Raw genomic sequence first — 25,359 nt, 5'->3', positions numbered from 1 at the left:
GGGGACTTTGTTTTTTTTTCCTTATTATTTCAGGAGAGAATCTTTAAAATAATTTTTTCGCGCCCTTTCAAGCTCTTTGTTTTCTTTTTCTTTTTGCATTATATACATTAATGTTGCAAGGAAAGAATAAAGATATAATTCATATATCACTGTTATATATAATTCAATATTTAAGTATTTCAGTTATTATATTAAATGCTTTGGCTTTAAATGAAACAAAGAATACAAATCAAGGATTAATTATTGCCGCAAAATCAGGACCACAAGAGTACATTTTACTAATATTAGGAGCAATTTCATTGTTTGCTGCTTTCCTTTTACTATGTTCATACCTTCGAATGGTTCCATGTCTCTTAGAAAACAAATCTATTTTATTATCAAAAAGAGCATTGATACTAGAAATATGTTTATCAGCCATAATTATTTTTCTTTGGACGCTAATTTCAGTCAATATTTTGATGTATTTTCATGGTACGGACTATAGACTATTTTAACACTACACACACATAGATATATATGTATATGTGTATGTATGTAACTTTAAAATATTATATTTATATATACATCTATAGGACTATCCTCATGTAAAAAGCGAAATATATCTGTATTAATCACAGATATTTATTTTGACAAATTTGGTAACAGTAACACTATAGTAAGCTCCAAAGCATGTAATTTTGCAAATACTATGATTATAATATGTAAGAATTATCACACATTTATTTTTCTTTATATATTTATACGTATTAATACTAAAACTTTGTACACAGCATTTGTTACAATTAGTGTTTGGTTGCTAGTATTATTGTCGTCTATATATTCATTCTCAAATATAAAAAACCGTTCTTCTATTAGTGATTTATTTATCATGCAAGAACCAATATTATATGAAAACCAGTTTCAAACAAATCAATTTAGCAATAGAAACACTGTGTCAATTATTAATACCTATTCATTTAATATAACAAAGATAGAAAATGAAGAGAAAATACTTAATCGAGCGAGTGATCATCTGATACTTAATAATGACCAGCAAAGAAATACTCTTCTTGATCTCCCTTCTTCTCCTCCTAGAGCTATTTTAGCAACTAATAATCGACATTTTGACTTTACTTATTTAAAGCCTATCAATCTTGGTTTGTAGCTTTCATAACAACTATTTCCTCTTTTTTTTTTTTTTTTTTGTGTGTATCATTCATGTTTACTACACATAAACTAATACTAATAAATATAATTAAGCATTGCTGTCAAAAAGGCTAAAATTATGTATATAATGCTTTAATTAGAAAAAAAAAGAGGGGAAAGGAGGTAATTCTGCCCCAGCTTCACTAATTCTCGGTAGAGTGTTCAAGTAGACTCACTATAGATTCAGGTTAGAATTCTCGATCTAATAAAGTCCCTTTTTAATGTTTACTATTCTGAATATATCTTATTATTTGCAGAATCTTTTATAAACATTTACGAATGCTTATTTTCATACATTTGTATTACTAAGGATTAGTAACATAACATTATCAAGTCAGAAGTAAAACAAGTTTTTTTTTTCTTACATCTAACATCACATCATTTTCAAACCTCCTTATTATCAATAATAATATGAAACAGTATCAATAGTATCAAACAGATATACGTCATAGTGTTAAGTCTATATATAATAAGCATCAACATGATTCCAAGTCACTACTATTAACAAGAAATGATAATTTATTATTATTTAAAAGAGATGAAAAGGAGACTTACAGTTATCAAGAATACTAAATTAACAGTAAAGAAGATAAAAAGGAAGGAAGAACTAATCTCTTTATTGAAAAGATAATTATATAAATTTTATCTTGGTAACTATTAGCGATAACGAAAATTCAAACATTCTCCTTCGTTCTACTTTTTTTTATTTTTATTATTGAAGGATAAGGTAGTATACTTTTCCAGTGAGAAGAGATCACTAGTATGTTAACAAAAGTCATATTATACTTTTAGTCTCCAGTTATTGTGAACAAATATGTAATGAATATAAATGATAATAACTAACATGTCAATCATACTACAATTTTTTTTTTTTTAGTTGGTATGTGTGTAAAAATCAGGGTCAAAGCTATTTTAAGAACAATTACTAGTTGGTCGTGTTACATTATTTTAATAAATATAAATACTCATAATAGAATGATATATACAGATATATAGACATATATTTATACAGGCATATATTGATATAGTTATATATTTATATAGATATATATTTATATACACATATATATACATGTAATGTATTATTCATAACCAAGTCTTTAATATCTTTCTTTATTTTCTCGATTTAATCATACCTACTAGAAATATATAGTATGGACTATAACACTATACATATTAAGTAATATAAATAAATAAATAAAATAATAGCATTTAGTACGGAACAAATCGGGGTTTATTTGTATTAAAGTTATTGTTTTCTTTATTTTTAAATCTTATACTTTTCTTTCCCCTTTTTTTTTTTTTTTTTTTCTTATACATATAAATATATTTAATCAACATGACTTGTTATTATGATCTTGTTAGATACCCAACATCGGATACTATTAAAATAGTTACTTATTTATTAGAACGAATTACAAAAACAAATGATAAACTTCAATATTCTTCACGACAGTCTCCTTATAGTTGCTTTTACGCAAGATCTATTCCAACTATTGATATACAATCTTATCTTGCACGTATTTTAAAGTATTGTCCTTGTGCAAATGAATGCTTTATAAGCCTCTTAATTTATCTTGATCGAATGTCTCGGAATTTGACTGGATTAAGAATAGATTCATATAATATACATCGTCTTATCATAACAGGTATTATGGTTGCTAGTAAATTCTTTTCTGATATGTATTATACAAATGCTAGATATGCAAAGGTACTCTTTTTTTTTTTTTGTTAGTATTATTTATTCACTTAAAATAATAATAATAATAGGTAGGAGGATTACCTGTAACGGAATTAAATGCTCTTGAATTACAATTCTTAAAATTAAATAACTTCAAGTTAAATATTCAAATTGAAGAATTACAGCAATATGGAAATCGATTATTAATGCACTGGAATAATCGTATAAAGAGTATCATTTATTTAAAAAAAGTTGATTTTTATAAAAAGGAAGATTATCAACCCATAATTTGTTATACAACTACTGCTGGTCACAGGTTAAATCATTCACAAACTAATACTAAAAAAATTCAATCTTGTTCTTCTTCCAATTTATTCATAATGCATTCAACAGATACAGCAGATAAACTGGAATCTATTACTAATTGTTAAACTAAAATCAAAAAGAAGAAGGGAAAAAAAAATCTGTAAATATAATTATATATGAATATATTTATATAAATATTTATATTATTTATTAGGTATATATTATTGTTTATTTTAAATATGTGTTTATTTTATTTTATTTTATTTCTTCACTTATTTTTTATTTATTTTTTGCATTTAAGCCATTTTATATATAAAATAAATGTATACTTTATTTGTGTATTATACATAGATAATAATGCGCTTTCATTGCTTAAAATAGATAAAGGATTATTGATCAGCATTTTTTGTATTACATGCATAATAAAGGTTTTTTATTATTATAAAGGAGAGAAAACGTTTATGTAAAAAAAAATAGTTGAATTTCAGGTACATAAAATGCCTAAAAAAAAATGCATTTATCTATATTTGTGCTAATCGTGTGTTACATGCCCCTGATAAACAAAAAAAATAGGTACATAAACAACATTGTTTATTATTTATACACTAAAATAATCGGTATGGTGATGATGATTATGATGAGGAGTAATCACTTCTTCTTCTTCTTCCACGATTAAAGCAGATGCAATAATATCATGATTACTATTTTCAGGTGTTAAAACAGGTGTTTTTCTTTGTATATAACTACTATTAAAAGAATCCTGGATAATAACAGATGATTCTGAAGGTACAATCAAGGTAATTGCAGTCGTTGTTTGACCATCTTGAGTAATTTCCCTTGCAGCTTGAACAACTTTAATAGATTCTTCTTGTTGTTTTCTTGCTAAATATTTTTCAAAGAATAGATCTGGTCTAGTACAAGTACCAAGGGCTCGCCGCATTTGTTTTGTTATCATACTTAATCCAATTTGATATGAGGCGTTCATCCAACCGAAACCTTCGCGTGGTATATATTTAAAGTCGACACCTACATTACCATATTCTACTTGAACTTTATGTGTCAAACTAACTACGTCATATTTTTCAGGAACAACACCATTGAAATCAACAAATGATTTTGTGATCCTAATCATATTATTAGCATAAATAATAATGTGGTATTACCTTTTTTTTTTTTACATGTATAACCAACGATAAGCAAGTCTTTGTTGGATATCAGTCTTGCCATAATTTTCAAAGCCTTTCCAAGCAAGTATTTGATGAGGTGCCCAACCAAATGGAAAATCCCATTGACGATTAGGTCTATCTAAACTAATTATGCCTCTTGATTCAGCAGTTCCTGAAACAAGACCACCCATGACTTCAAATTTAGGGAGAGCCAAATGTATCATTTTTTCGACCTGTTCTTGACTAGCACACTTTGCCCACATGGTCCAGAATGTGGTTACTGTTTCATAATCACTTTGCTTTCCCTTCACAGTGTCATAATCAAAATACATGCCCTTTTCTTCATTCCAAAGATATGTATTCATGCGCTCTAATCTTAAACGCGCCCTTTCACGCCATATATCTGCATCTTGCTTTACACCATGATAGTCAACCAAGTCATCATTTAAATAATCTGTTATCATATCAGCAATATCCGTTTCATATTTATAAAGTAAACTATTTAAATCAATTGTAGCCAAATCAGCACAACGTCCCTCATATCGGTATGTCGTATCATGTCCAGATTCACGTACAGCACGATCATGTAAGAAATACTCATCTAGCTCAGGTTCTATCAAGGTACCCTTATTATACTCTTCCATATAGTCAACAATAGATAACCCTGCACGAGAAGCATAGGGTTGAATGACGTGGTCGAAATGAGATGCTTCAGTCTCAGGCGGGATACCCTTCCCATCGGGTCTAAACCGTGATAATTGGGTCTTGGGATCTAAACGAGGTTCAGCCATCCATACGGTGTGATACTCCTTGATGGCAGCTTGCAAGACGCTTCGTAACCATTCTTTATTTTCATCGTCAGACATTGTTAATTTTAAATAGACTTGACGTGCCATATCTGTTAAAAAGGGTGGCTGTGATCGAGTTAGATAATAGGAACGATTGGCATTCAAAATTTTCCCATAATGTTTGATCTCATAAGCAAAATTCTCAACCATCCCTTGAGCCAACTCTAGACGATCATCAATCAAGAGGCCCAACGCTTCAAAATAAGAGTCCCAACCATACATCTCGTTGAATCGACCCCCTGGGACAACAAATGGAACACCTATAAAAGTAAATTCACCCGTCTCGATATCCGTGACCACCTTCTTGAGAGCTAAAGACAGGATACCCGGTCTATCATTAATACCTTGAACATATTCAGCTGTGATATCTTGAGGAAGTCTCTCAACTTCAAGCCCCCACATCTTTTTAGTATTGGCAACATTTTGGTAATATTCAAATACCTCCTCTTCTTCATCATAAGGGATATAAATTCTCGGACTATGATTAGCAGATCTATTTTTAGGATCCATACATATCCGCTCAAGTCCCTCAGCATCGATACGACGAGTTAAGCCATCCCAGAAATGATGTCGAATCATTCGAGAAAGACGATCTACTGGGTTTTCACTTAAACGTGCCTCATCCAAGACAATATACTTTCTACCATAATCTTCTGCAAGAGCAAGCTCTTGTAATAAGTTGGACAACATATAGGTGCCTCGAATCTCAATCTTACGATACCCACCTGAATCTGCGCTTCCAACAGAGAGCGTCTTTGGTCCTAAATCATTGACTGTAATTTGAAAATCTCCATCTGTATCTTCTTGCTCAACCAAGACTCTTTGTGTATCCTTAACGTCAAGTAAAAACTTTCTTGCTTTATATTTATCATCTATTATTTATATATACATATATATGAGAGGAAAAAAAAAAGAAATGGAAAATAAATAAATAAATAAATAAATTATAATATACATATACAAAAGTAAGAGGAGATAATTAGATAGTTTAATAAGAGCAATACAACTTTATTTATTTTATTTTTTTTTACCATGAGAACCTCTTCTTTTTCTTGGAGGGATTAAATCATTTTTATCGTTATTCAATACATGTTGTTGTCCCTATTCATATATAAAATAAATAAATATATATGCATATATATATTATATATGTATACAAGTAGAATCATTTGTAATATTACAGATAGTGTACGTAAACGATGGACAACATTACCAGCGTTGCTACCAGTAGTATAATATGTCTTTGCAGGAGCATGGACATCTACTATTATCTCTTCTTGATCGAGAATCGTAACATGTTTGGCTGTAGATACTTGCATTTAACAAAAATAAAAAAAAATGAAACGAAAACAAAGCAATGATATAAATCAAATCATTGCTTTTTATACACGAAATGAAATGATGAAATGTTACATTATAATATGATTGGTTCTCTTTAAATCAGGAGTATCATAATTGATAGCCTTCATATAATAATAGTAATGACTACCATTTACTTGTTTTTTGTGTGTGTAAATAAGTATATTTCTTTTCTACATATTTATTATTATTCACAATTTGTATTGTCATCAAGTTATCAGTCGCTGTGTTAATTATCTGGATCTTTCATAAATAGCAAATAACGTTGATTTTATATAATATTATTGACATTTTTTTTTTTTTTTAATAATTAATTTTTAGGGGTTAATTGGATAATAGCAGATACAGGTACTACTTCAACGTCTCTAGCACGAGCCTTTACGCTTAAATTTCGATCACCTGTAATTAAACAAACGGGAACAGTTTGATGACTATTATTTGATGAGTTTTGTTGAGATGTCCACCATAAACATGTTGAAAGAATTAAATCATCAAGGTTTTTATCTGTTTCTCCAAATACAAATTGTTCTGAGCGAATTGAAATATCATTCATAAAATTGTTATGTGATGTTTGAATTCGTAAACAAGTACTTTGTTTAGGCTTATTAGCCAATGAATGCTCTATTAGTTCGATACCTTGTTGAGCTACAAGTCCCAATTTTTGTGTGTTTGTCTTTAAGCCATCCAATTCAGTAACAACTAAATACGAAAAAAAAAAAAATAACCCTTAGGTTTAAAGGTTAAAATAAAAAAAAATAAAATAAAATAATTACCAACAAGTGGTATAACGATCGACCATTTTTGAGATTCAAGTAAATATTTAACATGCTCAATATGCCCAATAAAACAATTTGTATCAAGAACCAAAACTGTTTTACCAGGAATAATGCGCTCACGTAAGTAATTTAAGCGAGCTTCTCTTTCCATGGCACGAGCAGGTAAACGGCGATATCCAAAACGTTCTTCTGCTTCTGCACTAGCTACAATAGACTGAAGTTGCTCACGTCTCTTTTTCAATTGTGTCATAATATCATCTCCATCATTTTGTTCATCAAATTCAGTTTCACTCGATAATAATACATCATCTTCTATTTCTGCTATCGTCATCGTATTTTCCTCATATAAATTTTCAACTGCTGTCTGCTGCTTAGTAAGTGAGGATTCTGAAGTTGCAGCAGGTTTTAATGTAGACACCCTTTTTTCTATTGATTTGGATACTGTAAATATTTCTTCTACTGGGTCATAATAAAGTAGATCATCCAAATGCTATAAACTAATTGGTTTAACAATATAATAAGACTATGATTATCATTTATTACCTTGACTAACGTAAATCCATATTCCAAAATCTTTATCTTTCGTCGAGTAATCATGTCAATATTATGAATTGGTAACTTACAAGTATCCTCCATAACTGGCTCTAATTTTAAAAATCTACCATGTATATCATCCACCCAGCCTAAGCCTCTTAAAAGATCCTCTTCTGGAAGATCAGGTTGTGAGCCCATAATGGACATTATATTCTTAGAAAATGAATATTCTAATGTAGAATCTAGTGTCGTCTTTTGACTGTTGTCCTCCATCAAGTGCTTGTTGACTATATCATATTTGATTTCATTGGGTATTTCCAATAAAAGCTTGTTTAAAAATTGAATCAAGAGAGGCCAAAAAGCAGGTGAAATTTTAGAATTATAAGAACCGTTATCTGTTAATGGAAATCTTTTCCTTTGATATGCAACAAGATCATAGCCAATATCACTTATCAGTGCCTCCCATAAAGAAGGCTGATCTTGTGTGCGAAGACATATACCGTTTAATACCATCCAATGGAATAAAGTCTCAATATATATTAGCCAGGCATATATATCTGTCTCCCTCGTCTCTTCCTCTTCTTCTTTTAGATGAATTCTATTGCCTTCATTATCTTGAACAGGGTCAAACAAAAAATCTTTGATATCCATAAATTTCAATGAAACATAAGGTAGATGAGGGAGTGAAGGAATAGTAGGGAAAAGAAGACGTGAATCAATATATCGTTGAAACAATTCAGTGGCAATTTGGCATGTCAAATCGATCCCATAAGTAAATAAGATATTCTCCTTTACATCTTCTAGTAATTCTTGATATTCCTCTTTCTCATTAGAGTAAAATAGTCTAGCTGAATTAACAGAGAGCAGTTTTGTCAACTTTGAATTGGCAAAATCATAAGTATACAATGATGAAATACATAAAATAACCATTTCAAACCAAAACAAATGATCCATAGATAGCTGTTTATGATCGTTTGCAGTAGAACTTTGATCTTCCTTAGGATTTTCTTTCGAAATTTGAAGTTGTTCAAATTGAGTCTGTATTATTTGAGGTTCTGAATCTCCAAAGAGCGCATTAAAAAACGACCGTTTTATTCTAGGTAGCTCATCTAATCCAATTTTAGTAAAAAGTAAACCGTGAAGACGAATAAATAAAGCTGGGATAATTAAATTCTTATCTGTCAAAATTGATAACTTTGCTTTACTGCTAGTACGCTTATTTTTAGATTTTGAACCAGCAGTATTTGAATCAAGATATTTCTTAATCCAACGCCTATTTCCTTCGAAAAGAGCCAGTATACTTTCCCTAGCATTTAAGAATCCATTATGTCGTACCATTAAACTGCGAATACTGAAATAGAGTTTATGAAATTCATAGCCTTGTAAGGATTGTGACGATTGGGATTGCTGTAAGAGCAAGGATAAATTAAAGTACAAATTACCCTTTGCTGGCATAAGCCAAATACCTAAGAAATATCTTTTCCAAGCTTCTTTGAATGCTTCTGATTTGGTCCATTTAGTGATTTCAGATTTATAACGTGAATTCATATCATCATAGTCCATATCATTCTCCAAAGGAACTGGAGGTATGTATTCCTCTTTAGGAATAGAAGACCATCTATATCTCGCTATATCTCCTCTTAATGGAATACACGAATACCACTTGTATTTTTTAGTTCGTCTCCACTGAACTAAATATTTTTCTATATCATCATCTTCTTCATTGTCTATATCCTTTAAGAAGGTAGTAAGTTGTAAATAGAAATTGTCAGCTAAATCAAGATATTTTAAAAAGAGAGTGAGGGTAATATGCATTTGCTTCAGTCGAAGTTTATGATTATTCTCTTCAATTTTGTCTGGCTTTGGGTTTTCTAGTTTGACAAAAGTCATTCCACCGCCCTCATGAATAACTGGCATTTCTGTAAGGCTATCATCAACAGCGCAATCATCTAATAAGATAGTAGCCAAGTCACTATTAGATTGCGTTCCCTTCGATGAAACACATTCCTCTTCTTTAATTTCTGCTGAATTAATTGGTGTAGTATTGAGATGATCAGTAATATTAGTCAATGCCTTTCTAAACTGATCTACCAAGCTGTAAATTGCCTTCTTCCAGCATAAACTTTCTAACCCTTTCTTCTCAGCGTAGTCGAAATCGCATTTCAAAATCTCTAAATATTTTTCACCAAGAGATAAATGAAGGTCAATTTTTTCCTTCCAAACCTTCTCAGCATCTAAAATATCTTGCTCCGTAAGTATATTTTGCCCCTCTTCAGCCACTAGTTTAGATCGTCGTGTATCATGATCCTCGAGTGCTTTAGTATCATAAAAACAAGGTAATGAACGAGATGATATGACTAAATCCTTTAGCTTAGATTCAATCGTACGAAGATTTACAACCAATGATTTTAATTTTTTTCGCTGAGCATCCTTTTGTAATTCCTCTGGGTTTAATGAAACAATATCGGCTTGGATTAGTTTTGGACTTGTAGTAGGTGTTAACACCTTTTTCTCTAACTTTGTTTTAGGATTTGGTGACAATACTATTTTTGGAATTATTGATTTTTCTTCATTTCTTGATTTTGGTGGACCATGGACTGAAGGAATGTCTGCGGTCCATAAACGTCTTCCAGAAGTGGGTGGAGGTCTTCTAGCAAAATCGGCTAATGGTTTTCTAGAAGGAGATTGACAATACGACCCATTTGTTTCCTTATTTCTTGGTTCATTGTCACTTTTATTATTTTTGTTAAAGCGGATTGGATGATCTGTGTGAGGATCAAAAAGCTGTCTTTCAACATTAGGAGCACCTTCTTTTATAATTAATAATTTACTGTTGCGATCAAAATCATTATCTTTTTTTCTTAGATTACTCCCTCTTATTTTGCTCATGTTATTTTACAATATATAAATATTATTATTTGGATCTAAAATAAACATGTATGAATAACATAATTAGTCATGGGTTGAGCAAATTAAAAGGCTTTTTTTTTTCATACTTGTTGGTAAAATTCATTAGAAAATGAAATTTCTCTTGTTTGTGTAGACACTTTATTAAAGCTATGAAATAGATTAAGAAATTGAATGTACAAGATTATTAGAGAAGAGAAAATAAATCTGGTCAATAATATTTTCACTTGAAAGAAAGTGAAAGAAAAGTTTTTTTTTTGGGAGGAAAGTGATAATTTTATCTCCTTAAAATGGAAATAGTTTATTTTATTTAATGACTCACATTATGCATTTAATTATATTTTCTTGTCAATATTATTAATCATTTATAATCTATACAGGACATCTTGAAGTGAACATTCAATAATAATAATAAAAAAGAAGAAAAAGAAGCATATAACAAGAAAGAAATACAATTAAAGAGGAAACATCTAACGACAAAGAAATACATCGTTGCAAGTACGTTTGATTTCTTTAAATATAAGTTACAAAAGACTATAATTCTGACCTTTAGTTAATCCTACGTAGTAATGTTGACACTAAAAAATATCTTTATGAAAGCTTTCATAAATTTATAAGCATTATATTTGATCTAATAGTTTTACATTCGACTATTACTGGTTACACTGGTAGGCATCTCCTATATCACAGTAACTGCAATAAAACAATTTATCCGAGAATGTAAACATCTTTAGCACAAGAGAGTCGAGTCTCAAGGCAGAGGCATGTGATGTAAATTGAGCTGTCTTACTTTTATGCTTGATCTACTAAATACATGAATTAACTTTTGTATACTTCCAAAATTTAGACATACGTTAATTAAAGTTTATAGAGTAATATTGCACATTCTTTATACGGGTCCCAAAAGAATTATCTTTACTATTTATGAATAAATATCCCTCAAAATGTTCTATTGATTTCATCTTGTCTAAGAGTCAACAGATATATGCTACTATTATTACTATTATTTCTAACATGTATATATATTATTAAAAAAAAAAGAAGAGAAGGAGAGAGAGAGAGATGAAAAATATAAAATAAATAATAAATATAAACTTGAAAGGGTAAATATACAAACATACATATATGTGTGTATGTGTGTATGTATGTATGTGTGTGTGTGTGTGTGTGTGTAAATGGATGCTACTATGTGTATATATATAATAGAGTAATGATAAGGTTTAAAAGGGATCTAACATAAAGTTATAAACTTGTGTAGCAGAATGTGTTAATCTTCTACCACAACTAGTCGTTGTAGAAAATGTATAGAGACTTGATAAAAGATTTGATATACTTGTAGGTAAAATAGATGTTACAAAACCGACAAGATCAGAAAGAATAAAATCAGTTAAAGGGATTTTTGTATTCTTTTCAGCTATAACTACTGACTTCTGTTGTTGTCTTCTTCTAAATAATTGTATGATACGCTTATGCCCTGCTTCTATTGCTAATCGCTCTGCTGTTTTACCAACACGATTGACTAATTTTAAATTACTTAGATCTATTAGTAATTCCACAATTTCTACTTTGCCAGACCAGCTTGCAAAATGGAGCGCAGTAAAGCCATTCTTATCTACTTGATTTACATTACAGTCTAATTTTATTAATGTTTTCACCAGTCCCACATGCCCACAAATTGTAGCTAAATGTAATAAGCTATGTTGATTACGATTTGTCAAAGAAAGATAATCTGAATTATGTGAACTGTTCATATTATGTAATGCAAGCATGCTTGATGCAACAAGCTCTTCGAGATGAGGTAAAAATAAGCTATGTGCATTATCATAGATAGCATTTGCAGCCATATGCGTTAACACTGAGCGATGATGATTAGGTGCTGTCGTTGTTGTGGTTGAGGTATTCCCATGGTTATTATTATTGTTGTTGTTGTTGTTATCGCCTTGAACAATGCGCATAGCAATTTGACGCGCATCTTCAACTTTACCCATTGTTTTTAATCCAACAACTTGTAAGGCAAGCTCCATTAAAGCACGATCACTCTCATCAAAGTAAGTAAATAACACTACATCTTGCCCTTCTAGCATTAAAGGATGTTCTTTAAATGATACAACGACAGGTCCTGCTGTTGCTGCAGGTGGTAAAATACATAAAAGTGTATTTGCACTCCAACAATGAGTAGGAATAGCAGGATTTTCACCAAACATACATGTTAATCCTTCATAAAAATTAGATCCAAGTACTGTGACCTCAGAACCACCATAGATAGGGCCCTCAGAAGGAATCAATCGATGCAAACGTGGCAATTGAGGTATTTTACTACTTTCTATTGTGTGTCTTTCTTGAAGTTTAGTATATATGTTATTATTATTATGATACGGTTGTTGTTGGCTGGGTAATATGCCATGGTTCATTACTGGTATAGTAGTTCTTCTTCTGTTATTATTTACATGCATATTTATATTATTTTGCATCATCGTGTTTTGATCAAAATGTGATACTATTTGTTGTTGATTATCAGGAATAGGATGTTGTTGATCTGGTAGCATGCTTAAATTATTAGAATTAAGAAAATCAAGTAATTCATTTTGAGGCATTTGACCAACATTAGGCTGTAATAGTGAATGATGAGTATTATTGAGCATAGTAGCATTAGTAGATGACATTATATGTTGTTGTGGCTGCTGTAATTGAGAGATAAAATGTCCCTGATTATTCTCAGCCAATGGATGTTGTTGGTTATTTACAACTAAATAGGGTTGGTTATAATTAGTACTTGGAGTGGTATGATTATTTGTCACTGTAGTTGACACAACATTCATGTTACTGTTATTATTATCAAATGATGTTGTTTTAACTGAGCTTTCAGGTAGATCATCAAGTTGAGAAGAAGGAGTAGCAGGTGTAGATACAATAGGACTTGATACTCCTGAATCAGTTTCAGCGTCCCCATTAGTTGCTGATTTTCTCTTTGATGTGGAAGGTGCATCACTTTCACTCTCCAAATCTGTACGTGCTCTCTTTTTTGCGGCTATTAACTGCATTTTCGAACTTTTATGGTCATCTGTAATCATAATAGGAGGTGACCGACCTATAGCTATCACATGGTTTAAATTATCTCTCAAAGTAAATTTAAGCCTTTACCATTCAAAGAAAAAAAAATACGTATGAATAAGAAATAGATTATACATGTATGTATATATATGTATATCTTTTTTTTTTTTTTGTTTACCTAAATCCTGTCTTCTCGCTATGATGTCGGCAGTAACAAGTTATTCTTGTAGGTAAAGTGGTCTCACCGGTATTAAAATCAACATATTCATTACAATTGAATAATATGATTTTTTTTCTTTCTTCTGCCATTATATTTTCATCACTTAGATCAGGTAAATCATTAGCAAATAATGCAGCTATTTTCGCTGCCCCTCCTTCTTTATTGACTGCTCGAGCAACTTTATTATCACGTTTTCTTTTTAGACGTTTACGCTATAATAAAATAATATTACTATAATAATCCTTTAAATTTCAATATATTACTTTACCTCACGATGAACACAACTTGTACACATGATAATTTCATTATCAGGCTGACTATCACAAATAACACCAGCTTCTAAGATTAAAACTTGGGTATCTGCAGGAGAAACGTGCTCTTCTGTACCATATTTTTGATTTTTACGCTTTAGTTTATCTTTGGCAACTAAATGTTCTGGTAATTTAATATGCGACCAATTAGTTGCTAATTCTCCTTTTGTATCTACTAGTTGTAAACATATTTTGATTTGTGTCTCTACTCTAGATTTTGCGCCTGTATGAGGCAGACCTAAGACTCGAATATGCCATGGGCTATCATTTTGTATACTTTTTTTTAATATATATATATATATATATATATATATATATATTTAAGTTAATAATAATTTCTCTTTTGTAATATGTTATTAATAAATTACATTGGTGACGAAGCAAGATTAGCATCTGTGTCATTTTCTAATTCTTCTGGGCCAAGTAAGCTTTGACTAATATAAAATGGATTAGAAAAAATAATAATAATATAAAAAACAGTTCATAATTACCCAGGAAGGGACGTCTGAGCCAAGAAATCTTCGAAATTTAAGCAATTCCTTGCTAAAAGTGGAATAGCATGTAACAAGGGATTTGTAAATACCTATTTAAAAAGATAAGATTATGCTATAACTTTAAATTTCATTAATAATGTACCTGAAGTAAAGAAGAATGTCCGGTTTCTTTTGATTTTTGTTTCCCTTTTTTTGTTAATTTAAAGGATTCAGTTTGTTGTTGGGATGCAGATTCCTGTTTAACTTTAATATTATTTGGTTCATGAGTTAACAACACTTGTAGTGAATTTGATGAAAAAAAATAAAATAAAATAATAATGAATAAAATAAAATAAAAAACTTAATCTCAATGTAGAATTTATCATTATTACCATTAGAATTGACAAATCCAAGCTCCTGAGCATTATATTCGGCAGTATGATTCAAAAATAGATCCATAGGCTGTTCATTTTGTTTATTGGTTGAGCTAGCGCCAGTGTGTTTTGACGAAGGTAATAAAGGCATGTTAGTGTTAGTTTTTACTATAGAATTTGTAGACGAATTTTCATGTGACCCTAATGGAGGAAGAGGAGACATGTATATAATTATATACGTGTTTAAATATGTATTTTAGAATGATGGTGAATAATGATGAAGTAAAAGAGAAAGTTAAAAAAAAAAAAAAAAAAAAAAAAAAAAAAAAAAAAAAAAAAACGGATAAACTATGGCTGATATTGAAAAAAAAAATATTTATTTTATACGTCACAGTCATTTATTAAGAATTACGAGCAAACTCAACTCTTAAAATAAGGTTATCATAACCATAACCATTAACTGCTTTTTGAGCTTTTTCAGCATCTTCACGGTCATAAAATGAAACAAAAGCAAAACCTTTACAGAGATTAGTTTCATGATCACGAGCCAAATAGATGCGAGCAATGCCACCGAAACGATTAAAGAGATCATGGATATCACTTTCAGTAGCATCTTCAGACAAGTTAGTAACACGAAGGGTAGCAGAGTCATCACGCTTTTGTTCACGCATAGATTCACCAGAACCAGCTCCTGCACCACCAGCTCCCTTATTACGGAGATGAGGAGGTGTATATTTGCTTCCACCATTTGATGAGTCTGTCACTGCTGCTGCTGCTGCTGCTACTGCCTCAGAACTATCAAGTTTAACAGTTTCAAGAGTAGAAGCAATTTCATCAAATGGCTTCATTGTATCCTTATAAGGACATTTAGATGTGAAGTGCTCTCCTTTACAAATACGGCATGCAATATTCTTTGCCTTATGTTGACTTTGAATCTTTTCTTTAGCTTCTTGTTCTGCAGCGGCTTCCAAATCCTAGTAAATATGATGTTAATAACTATAATACATAAAAAAAAAAGGAGGAGGTTTTATTTATTTTACCTTGCCAGCACTGGATCCTAACTTAAGGGGGATATTTTCACCAATGGTTGTTGTAGAGAGATCAGGTCCAGGCTTTTTACCTTTTTCTTCACCAAATTTAGCCCATTTTTTACGCTGAGCAACAGCTTTGTTGACATGTTCAGTTACAAGCTTAGAGCGAATCTTACGAGTAACCTAAATATATTTGTTTAGTGATATATATTTTTAGTGATATATATTTTTAGTGATATGTTTTCTAATTTTTTACAATTGATGTGATAAAATGAAACCAACCTTGACTTTTTTGCCATCTTCGTTTACTCTAAATTCAACAATGACCTTATTGCCGTCTTCATCTGTGTAAACTTGAGGTTGAAGAGAATCTATAATTTTAAATGAATGTTAACGATCATCTACTATTATCTTATAAAATGTTATACATCATCGAATGGTATATTGCTGTGATTAAAATAAGTTGTACCTTCTTCATCTTCGTATTCATCAGCCCATGAAGCTTTAGTTGGTGTACTATAAAAAAAAAAAGTTACGAAATTGTTAAATAAAAAATAAGTATAAATATAATTCATTATTCATTAGTTGCTTTCTTTTTTTGTAAGATGGAACATACTCGGTGTCAACAGCCATTATTGTTATATAATTAAGGATTAAAGAATAAGAAACAAAAACAAAAAAAAAATATGTTTGCTTTTTTTTCCAGTGATAATCGCAGTTTTTTTTTTTTTTTTTTTCCTCTAAATAAGCCACCAATTTCTTCGGGGAGAAGAAAAGCTTGCAAGGCTCCTGTATAAATTCTTTACTTTTTTATTATGCCAGCATAAACTTATAATATATTAGAAAGGATAATCTATTATATAAATATATACATGTATATAAATAATGACTATGCTTATTTGATTTTTTTTAAAGCTGAATTAACTAAAGAAAAATCAAAAATAAGTCTTTAATTACTGTAACTGTGATAGCATTAAAAAATTTACCCTAATACTCTCCAATCTATATTTTACAAAGCTATTTTATAAGCTATTATAATGACTTGATCTGAAATATAAAATACGGTGAATACCTCCCGTGAAATATGTATAATTATGTGAATATTAAAGGAAAACCCTCCTTTCTAAAGTTTCTTATGAACGAGCTGTAATCAATAATTTTGAAGAAAAGAGACCTGTTATTAAACATTAGATATAGAGGAATTAATCATAAATTACATAGGGCGCATATACAAGTTTATAAAAAAAAACTTTATAACCTATATTTATATGACTATATTATGTTATCGCAGAGATAGAAAAAAAAGAAAAAAAAGAAAAAAATGTCTAAAACTCTTTTTAAAGAATAAAAGAAAATGATAGCATGCTATCGAGTCAACGATTGAATAAGCAATTATTGTCCTAATTCATAGAGGGCTCTAGTCAGTTCAGAAAGGCGTAAGAACGTAGTAAAAAATTCTCCTGGATAATAAGAGGAAAAAATTGCCACCTCTGGAAAGACACTTACTTTACTAATTGAGCATCAAAATCAGTAGGTGAAGAAAGGGGTGTATTATGATGTAGACCATATTAGAAAAAAAATACACAGATAATAAGCCAATAGACTCACCAATGTATGGCTGCATAAGCTTTTTATTGCAATAATGTATTTTCGGTATAAAAGTTTTTTCAATCATATCCAATTTAGCCCTTAACACAGTATATTAATATTAAAGACTGATTATTAATAGTGTGTAGAATATACGATAACTATCTACAAAGCACTTTTATGAAATCAAAAAAAGGAGTTTCTGGTTATACTATCCTTTATTGTAGAAGCTATGGTATATTATAGGACAAAGATATAAGTGTCTCAAAAAAATATAGTATACATAAGCATAATCACTTTGAAATGAAAGTATGAATAATCGAATTCTTAGAGCATAGCTGCTTCCTTTTCCCTTAAATACACATTGCTATAATATAAACTGCTTAGAAAGATTTATGTAAAAAATTCCATGTATACCAAAATTATTTCTAATTGGTCTAAAATTTATTTCTATTTCATAAAAAAAATGCTCCATTTATAGCAAAAAGCTAGTAAGCAAATATATCCTTTCGTTTTTTTTTTTTCTTTTTTTTTTTTTTTCTTTACTTTTTTTTTTCTTTTTTTTTTTCTTTGCTTTTTTTTTATTTTTTTTTTTTTTCATTTATTAATACTATAATGTCGAGCACATCTTTATTCAAATGGATGGGCTTGGTAAATTCAATTTTATAATTACTAGTAAATATATTGAGACTAATTTATATTTTAGGGACAACAATCGGGTAAGCCTTCTATTGATAATGATGCTATTGATGAAGGTGAACGCTATTTTGGTCTCGAAAACGTAAGTATACATACTGTTTGCTTTAATTTCAATATTAATATACACATATATAAATAGTTCGGTAATACTTGGTAAGGATGTTATGCAAAATAGACATATTTTCATTATTTTTAATTTTTTTTTTTTTTATAGCTATAGTAATTCTGTAGTTCAAGCTCTTTATTTTTGTAAACCTTTTCGGCATTATGTGTTAAATTATCCACAATCTATTAACAGTGCAACTCAAACTTATAATACACCTTTATCAACAAATCCTAATTCTCCTATGAATGTTGTTAATGGGCATTCCTATTTTCCTTCCACTAATTCGTCAACTACATCATCTTCTACGCCAACTATTAATGGAAATATGCGACTGAGCAGTAATAATAATGTATTGAGTTCATCTTGTAGAGAAACATCTAATTCTAGATCGATTCCTCGCAATGGTGCTAATGGCATTTCTTCCGGATCAACAAATGGTGCAAGTACACCAACTACGGCTCCTATTGAAAAAGATCAAAATAATATCAATTTGGCACCTGGTATGGAAGATACCTTGTTTTCTGCACTTAAGGATTTATTTTGGAAGATATCTCAAAACAAGAAAAAAACGGGTGTCATTGCACCTGTTAATTTTATTAACAAAGTTAAAAAAGAAAATGGTAATTACATAAATACATGTAAATTTTATATATAATTAAATTTTATAAATTTAGAATTATTTCGATCAAGTATGCATCAAGATGCCCATGAATTTTTAAACTATACTTTAAATACTATTGCCGAAGATGTTCAAAGGTATCAACAAAAGCTAGCTGATGAGAATGAAAATAAGCAACAAGAAAGCATTTATAGTGATAATAGTCATGGATCGAGTAATACAGGTATTGTTTTTTTTTTCTTTCTTTCTTCTTAAAATAATCCACTTTCCTAATAAGTATTATGTAGCAGGTACTACTATTGGATCAAATCCTAAAACTACTTGGGTACACCAATTATTTGAGGGTGTGTTTTCTAATGAAACTAAATGTTTATCCTGTGAAACTGTAAGCAATTAAACATATAAATGTATACATTAATGTTTAAATTTTGCATTATAGGTGACAAGTCGAGATGAATGCTTTATGGATTTATCGATTGATGTTGAAATGAATTCATCCATTACTTCTTGCTTACGGCAATTTTCTGCAAGTGAAACACTATGTCATAAAAACAAATATTTCTGTGATGTATGCTCAGGCCTACAAGAAGCGGAACGCAGGTAAAAGGAAAAAAAAAATACGTTCAGTTTACGTTGAGTGTTAAGCCTTAATATTTTATTTAGAATGAAAATCAAAAAGTTACCCAATATATTAGCACTTCATTTGAAACGATTTAAATACCAAGAACAATTGCAAAAATATATAAAGTTAACATATCGAGTAGTCTTTCCTTTTGAATTAAGATTATTTAATACTGTAAGAGGTTTTTTTTTTTACACTAATATGTATATAACTACTAACACTACAACTTTAGAGCGATGACACTGAGGATGCTGACAGAATGTATGAACTTTGGAGTATTGTGGTGCATATTGGAAGGTGAGGATGATGATGAATTACTATATTTATTCAATTAAATTTAATAATCCGTATTTAGTGGGCCTCATCATGGACATTATGTTGCTGTTATTAAGAGTAATGGACAATGGATGTTATTTGATGATGATGTAGTTACAGTATGTATAGCTATATTTTATTGTATTTAATACGATATTTATATATTTTAAATTAGCAAATTCAAGAAGATGATATTCAGAAATATTTTAGTGATCTTCCTGGTAGTGGATCAGGATATGTCTTATTTTACCAATCAGTGGATCTTAATATGGACTCAATTAATATTTCTCTTGATAATAATAAGATAGACTGTGATAATGATAGGCCGGTACCAGTTATGTCACAGCAGCCATTGACTATTCCCGTCAGCCCACTTCGATTAGACAATATAAGTAACGATAACAATCATTTTAATTTACAATCGCCAATTATAGGTAAAAAGGATGACTACTCAAATTCAGAAATACCAACACCGGAAACAACTCCTTCTCCTCCACACCAAGAAGAAAAGAAAACTCGTTGGGGATTGGGTCGTAAGATTAGAGAAAAGAGGGATAAAAAATAAAAAATGCTTTGTGTAAAGTTATATAATGTAAATAAATAAATAATATACATTGATTCAATTCAATTTGTTATTAATTTTTAAAAATTACCATAATGTAAGTCCTTACGTACCAAAGAAGATAAGATCAATAAGAAAAAAAAAGTTTCTTTTCATGTTACATATTTAACCCTTTTTATTAATGTATATAATGAATACTATGTTCTTCAAATAAGACAAATTATAAACAGCAAGTGTGGACCTGTCCTCACGGTAAAGCAAGCCACATCGGTGATTGAATTTTTAAGAGGAGCGGAAAAGATTGTGCAGAAGGAAACTCTGGGAAGGTCAGGCATTCTATACAAAAAATCGATTGTCTTGTTGAGATAATTAATCTTCCTCTTTTTATTTCGATCAATCATGGTAAGTGGGGGAAAAAAAGCTAAAATATATTATAGAGAGAAAAAAAAAAAGAAAAAGTATCTATAAACTGTATTTTATCTGAAATTGATAGGATCCATTTAGATGAATGGATGGATGGATGGATGGATATAGAATTAGTTTACTTTTTCTTTTTATGGAAAAATGTCAAAATTAAGTAATTCTCATTAACATCATTTATTTAATTAGTCTAAGAAGGCTGCTCCCAAGGCTGTTGAAAAGGTCACTCTCGGCCCCCAAGTTCGTGAAGGTGAACTTGTTTTCGGTGTTGCTCACATCTTTGCTTCCTTCAACGATACCTTTGTTCACGTTACTGATCTTTCTGGTCGTGAAACCATTGCTCGTGTCACTGGTGGTATGCAAGTTAAGGCTGATCGTGATGAATCTTCTCCTTATGCTGCCATGTTGGCCGCTCAACAAGTTGCTGCCAAGTGTAAGGAACTTGGTATTAACGCTCTCCACATCAAGCTCAGAGCTACTGGTGGTACTGGTACCAAGACTCCTGGTCCTGGTGGTCAAGCCGCTCTCCGTGCCCTTGCTCGTGCCGGAATGAGAATTGGTCGTATCGAAGATGTTACTCCTATTCCTACTGACTCTACTCGTAGAAAGGGTGGTCGTCGTGGTCGTCGTCTTTAAGCGTATCGTCTACGATTCGAATTTTATTGTGTGTACCTTTTTAACATATATAAAATCGACATTTTTTTCACTTTGTAGAAACCTTTAATCTAGTAGACTTTGTTTATATTTGTTACATAGGATTATAGTAGTAATGCGGATTATGATTCTATATATGTGTAATTTTGTATGCTATTTATTGTCAGTTGCTGTGTAAAAAGTGTGAGGGAAAGCACTAGATAGGAATGGATTATAGAATAAGTCTTTTGATAAGATTATCTGAGAATATTCCCAATGTAGTTGCAAAATTTCAAGGGATTAAACTTTGATAATAATCTAGTAAAATTATGAAAACTATACAATTATAATCAACTATTTATCTTTTTTTTTTGGAGCTAATAATAGTATGCAAAAGATTGTTTTATCAGCAAGCGTGGACTATAAATTACTGTCCTTTTTATTAAATTGTATAGCTTTAAATATATTATCATGTCTAAACCGCAAAATTCATTTTAGTCTTAAACTTTTTAATAAAATAGTTGGTTTATATTACTACAAATTTCTCTGTAGCTAAGAGATTTATTATTGAGCCATCATACTCTCCAGACTGCGATCACGAGAGTACAAAAAGACTCTAGCTTTAGCTAGTAATTGAATACATTTTAATTTTTAGACAGTATTTGGTAATTTTGGAGCACTTTTGTATTAAACTAAATTGGTAATACTACTATCCTAATATTTTTTTTTTCAATTATAAAGCATAAGGCCATAATAACTCATTAATAATGGTAACTTGTATAGCTCCTATTTTGCTTAGGGGCAGTAATATTATGTTGGACAATCTTAATGATATTATATGTAATGTTATATACTTATAAAAGACAAATATTTTCCTAGTCTCCTATATTATTTATTGTAATAAATTCATATTGTTTCAACATTTTGTAATTAAAGTCTTAATAAGAGCGTCGTAATATTAATCATTTTGATTGATTACAAGCATTTGTCTTATATAGCAATTAGTAAAAATACAACCGATTACAAACAACTTAGTATGATTGAATTACTACGCTTATACTGAAACTTCTTACTGTCAGAACTTTTATACACAATTTAAATAGGCGTAACAACCAGTTAACTAAATATCGTTTTATTGTACATAAATAAAAATATATGTATAAATCCATATCTTATTACTTTTGCAAATAAATATAACCTCATTAAATAATATTGCTCTACGATTGTCACACTTGCAACTGTCATGAAAGTTACACAGTATTTATTTCGTATCACCTTTGATAGAATATAATTATTAATATTTTGAAATAATAATAAACGGACATTTCTTTCACTCAAAAAAAAAAAAAGTTATTCTAAATAAATAAACTGAATACTAATTAAAGCTTCCTGTTTAATAATAAACGATAGTACTACTTACTGATCAGACCTGGCACAACAACATTACAACAAGAGGCAAAATTACAATATATTAGAACAAAAAAGAAAAAATATCAGGTCCCACCGAGAATCGAACTCAGATCACCGGATTCAAAGACCGATATGATAACCATTACACCATGGAACCCGTTGATATTTTGACACGGTGTGTGATAATTGTCAAATTACACTTCTAAAATCTAGCAGCCACGTGACTTGTGACTACTACTTCTTTGGGGTGCTTTTAATAATTATTATAAATATTTTATTTTTCTTAAATCTTTAATAAAGAGAGCTTTTCTTTTGATAATAAATTAATTGTGTACATTGAGTACTACGATTGCAGCTGAAGCAATTGAAAAGGATTATTAATAAATATTGTCAAGAGAAGAACTCGGAAAAAGAGAATATTGTCAAGATTGTGATTTGGTTTATTGAGTCTTATTTGGATATTATATTTTGTTTTAGTTTATCAGCTTATATTTAACAATTTCACACTTAAGCACCGCAGACGTATCAATTTTTTTATATCCTCTCTTAAATATAGTCCAAATCGAAAAAATTCAAAATCCGCTAACCAATCAAATTGCTTAAAGTACTTAAATACACCCTGTATTACATAATATTTACTTTTATGGGCTTAAATTTATTTTTTCTTTGTAATACTATTCTATTTTATAGAAATAAAAAGTACATCTCAAACTGGAATAAATCAAAAATAAAGGTAATTAAATATATATTCCTTAATAACGTTACAAAAAGCACTTAAAAATTCAAATCATCTTTAATTTACTATCCACTTAAGCTTTTCTTTATCATTTTGTCAGGTAGTATACAAAGGTAAAATTTGAGTACGCAAAAATTGGCAGTAGCAACCACGTGAGAGACCGAACTAGTCCTGCAATTTATTTATTTTTTAGAGCATTGCAATATTTGATGTATTGCCCAAACAAAAGTATATTATAATTTGTGTATTTTTATTAAGATGTCAGATTAAAATAAAATATAATACGAAATGAAGCTAAATAAGTTAACAAGATCCAATATTCACTTTTTTTTTTCTATCTTTATTTATAAATTGATTTTGAAGGATATTCATGTACAATATTGTTATCTTGCAATACATATTTGGAGTCAGAAAAGTATTTAGTTAAGACCGAATAGTATTTTTTTTTTTTTTTTTTTTTTTTTTTTTGATAAGGTACAAGAAATTTTAACCTAAAAACATTTTCTTTGTTAAGATATCGTCTCAGATAATAACGGATTATATAGACCTTAGATGTCAAATGACGATATAATTAAATATCTATAGTAATTTAAGGACTACCATGTTATTTGTGCTTTAAATAGACGTTCTATAGATACAGGAATGCGACTAAATATAATATATAGCAAGCAAATAACATAGATTCATCATAAGATCTTAAGGAAGTGAAAATAACAGTGAATAATCAAAAGAACATTACACAGGGTTTTTATATGGAAAATGATAACGCCAGTACAGAGGCCTCTCATTAAAGTTTTTACTGTATAACTTATTCTTCATATAGTCCCAATGTATTTTACACTACGTTTATTTACTCCTCAAAGATTTACACAGATGTTACTTGCTTCTTTTGATATGATTTAAATTCTGTTAGCAAGTATTACAAAGCTTTCTATCGTTATTATCACTACCTGTCATATATTTTGAACAGACAAATAATAATAATAATAATAATAATAATATACATAATACTCTGCAAATCCTAGGCGTGTATATGTTTTCACCCAGTTATTTTTAAACTTCACCTAAATCATCGTGAAATCAAACGACATACCACTAAAGAGGAATATACAATAAACATATCAATAAAGCATTCAAGAAAATTATCTATGTATAGATAAAGATAAAAAAGATGTCCATTGCATTTAATGATTTTTTTTATAAAATTAATAGTACTCTCAAGCATAAAGAATATATTAAATTTATACTCCAGCATAATACTGATCTCTTTATTCTCTATAAAGTTTCTTAAGTAAAAGATAACCTTCAAACTTTGGTAAAGTTAAAATATATTACATCATAAGAAAAATGCGCTATTACCGGTTTTTTTTTTTCTTCATTTATTTCTGATATCTTGTTTAGTTTCAATACTATCTTCGAATCATCTTA

The 25,359-nt window shown here is 29.7% G+C and overlaps 8 protein-coding genes and 1 non-coding gene across 9 annotated transcripts; 4 read left to right on the top strand and 5 right to left on the bottom strand.

The window, feature by feature from the left end:
• Window positions 1-79: 79 nt before the first annotated feature.
• BX663DRAFT_491926 (uncharacterized protein) lies at window positions 80-1,184 on the top strand. The gene is made up of 3 exons (XM_051525145.1): window positions 80-471; window positions 573-701; window positions 771-1,184. The coding sequence occupies exons 1-3, from the start codon at window positions 111-113 to the stop codon at window positions 1,142-1,144; spliced, it is 864 nt and encodes a 287-aa protein (XP_051387738.1). The 5' UTR covers window positions 80-110; the 3' UTR covers window positions 1,145-1,184.
• A 1,312-nt stretch (window positions 1,185-2,496) lies between these two features.
• On the top strand, window positions 2,497-3,344 carry BX663DRAFT_464101 (cyclin-domain-containing protein). Its single transcript, XM_051524009.1, has 2 exons — window positions 2,497-2,896; window positions 2,956-3,344. Exons 1-2 carry the CDS (start codon window positions 2,525-2,527, stop codon window positions 3,295-3,297), a joined length of 714 nt encoding a protein of 237 aa, XP_051387737.1. The 5' UTR covers window positions 2,497-2,524; the 3' UTR covers window positions 3,298-3,344.
• A 259-nt stretch (window positions 3,345-3,603) lies between these two features.
• BX663DRAFT_491924 (trehalase-domain-containing protein) lies at window positions 3,604-6,525 on the bottom strand. The gene is made up of 4 exons (XM_051525144.1): window positions 6,368-6,525; window positions 6,218-6,287; window positions 4,351-6,058; window positions 3,604-4,296 (listed from the first exon to the last, which is right to left on the bottom strand). Exons 1-4 carry the CDS (start codon window positions 6,503-6,505, stop codon window positions 3,771-3,773), a joined length of 2,442 nt encoding a protein of 813 aa, XP_051387736.1. The 5' UTR covers window positions 6,506-6,525; the 3' UTR covers window positions 3,604-3,770.
• Window positions 6,526-6,855: 330 nt separating this feature from the next.
• BX663DRAFT_547430 (uncharacterized protein) lies at window positions 6,856-10,744 on the bottom strand (the record flags this gene model as incomplete). The annotated part of the gene is made up of 3 exons (XM_051531009.1): window positions 6,856-7,244; window positions 7,319-7,811; window positions 7,865-10,744. 3 exons carry the CDS (start codon window positions 10,742-10,744, stop codon window positions 6,856-6,858), a joined length of 3,762 nt encoding a protein of 1,253 aa, XP_051387735.1.
• A 1,167-nt stretch (window positions 10,745-11,911) lies between these two features.
• BX663DRAFT_464093 (uncharacterized protein) lies at window positions 11,912-15,483 on the bottom strand. The gene is made up of 7 exons (XM_051524008.1): window positions 15,210-15,483; window positions 14,981-15,114; window positions 14,836-14,927; window positions 14,713-14,778; window positions 14,302-14,620; window positions 13,992-14,245; window positions 11,912-13,897 (listed from the first exon to the last, which is right to left on the bottom strand). Exons 1-7 carry the CDS (start codon window positions 15,412-15,414, stop codon window positions 11,983-11,985), a joined length of 2,985 nt encoding a protein of 994 aa, XP_051387734.1. The 5' UTR covers window positions 15,415-15,483; the 3' UTR covers window positions 11,912-11,982.
• Window positions 15,484-15,540: 57 nt separating this feature from the next.
• BX663DRAFT_491915 (eukaryotic translation initiation factor 3 subunit G-domain-containing protein) lies at window positions 15,541-16,881 on the bottom strand. Its single transcript, XM_051525143.1, has 5 exons — window positions 16,839-16,881; window positions 16,692-16,738; window positions 16,505-16,593; window positions 16,232-16,405; window positions 15,541-16,165 (listed from the first exon to the last, which is right to left on the bottom strand). The coding sequence occupies exons 1-5, from the start codon at window positions 16,853-16,855 to the stop codon at window positions 15,593-15,595; spliced, it is 900 nt and encodes a 299-aa protein (XP_051387733.1). The 5' UTR covers window positions 16,856-16,881; the 3' UTR covers window positions 15,541-15,592.
• Window positions 16,882-18,396: 1,515 nt separating this feature from the next.
• BX663DRAFT_491912 (uncharacterized protein) lies at window positions 18,397-21,087 on the top strand. The gene is made up of 12 exons (XM_051525142.1): window positions 18,397-18,460; window positions 18,516-18,590; window positions 18,648-18,661; window positions 18,723-19,234; window positions 19,289-19,456; window positions 19,524-19,618; window positions 19,673-19,833; window positions 19,897-20,029; window positions 20,088-20,152; window positions 20,211-20,289; window positions 20,346-20,752; window positions 20,835-21,087. Exons 1-11 carry the CDS (start codon window positions 18,425-18,427, stop codon window positions 20,733-20,735), a joined length of 1,728 nt encoding a protein of 575 aa, XP_051387732.1. The 5' UTR covers window positions 18,397-18,424; the 3' UTR covers window positions 20,736-20,752; window positions 20,835-21,087.
• A 44-nt stretch (window positions 21,088-21,131) lies between these two features.
• BX663DRAFT_528462 (ribosomal protein S11-domain-containing protein) lies at window positions 21,132-21,788 on the top strand (the record flags this gene model as incomplete). Its single annotated transcript, XM_051530165.1, has 2 exons — window positions 21,132-21,134; window positions 21,342-21,788. 2 exons carry the CDS (start codon window positions 21,132-21,134, stop codon window positions 21,786-21,788), a joined length of 450 nt encoding a protein of 149 aa, XP_051387731.1.
• A 1,492-nt stretch (window positions 21,789-23,280) lies between these two features.
• Window positions 23,281-23,352, bottom strand: BX663DRAFT_t1. The gene has a single exon. It is a non-coding gene; the product is annotated as a tRNA-Gln (tRNA).
• Between the last annotated feature and the right edge of the window lie 2,007 nt (window positions 23,353-25,359).

This window comes from Cokeromyces recurvatus, assembly GCF_025118155.1.
Source record: "Cokeromyces recurvatus strain NRRL 2243 chromosome Unknown BX663scaffold_1, whole genome shotgun sequence".
NCBI classification, from domain to species: domain Eukaryota; kingdom Fungi; phylum Mucoromycota; class Mucoromycetes; order Mucorales; family Mucoraceae; genus Cokeromyces; species Cokeromyces recurvatus.
The sequence above is the reverse complement of the archived record's forward strand: the minus strand, read 5'-3'. Positions and strand labels throughout refer to the sequence as shown.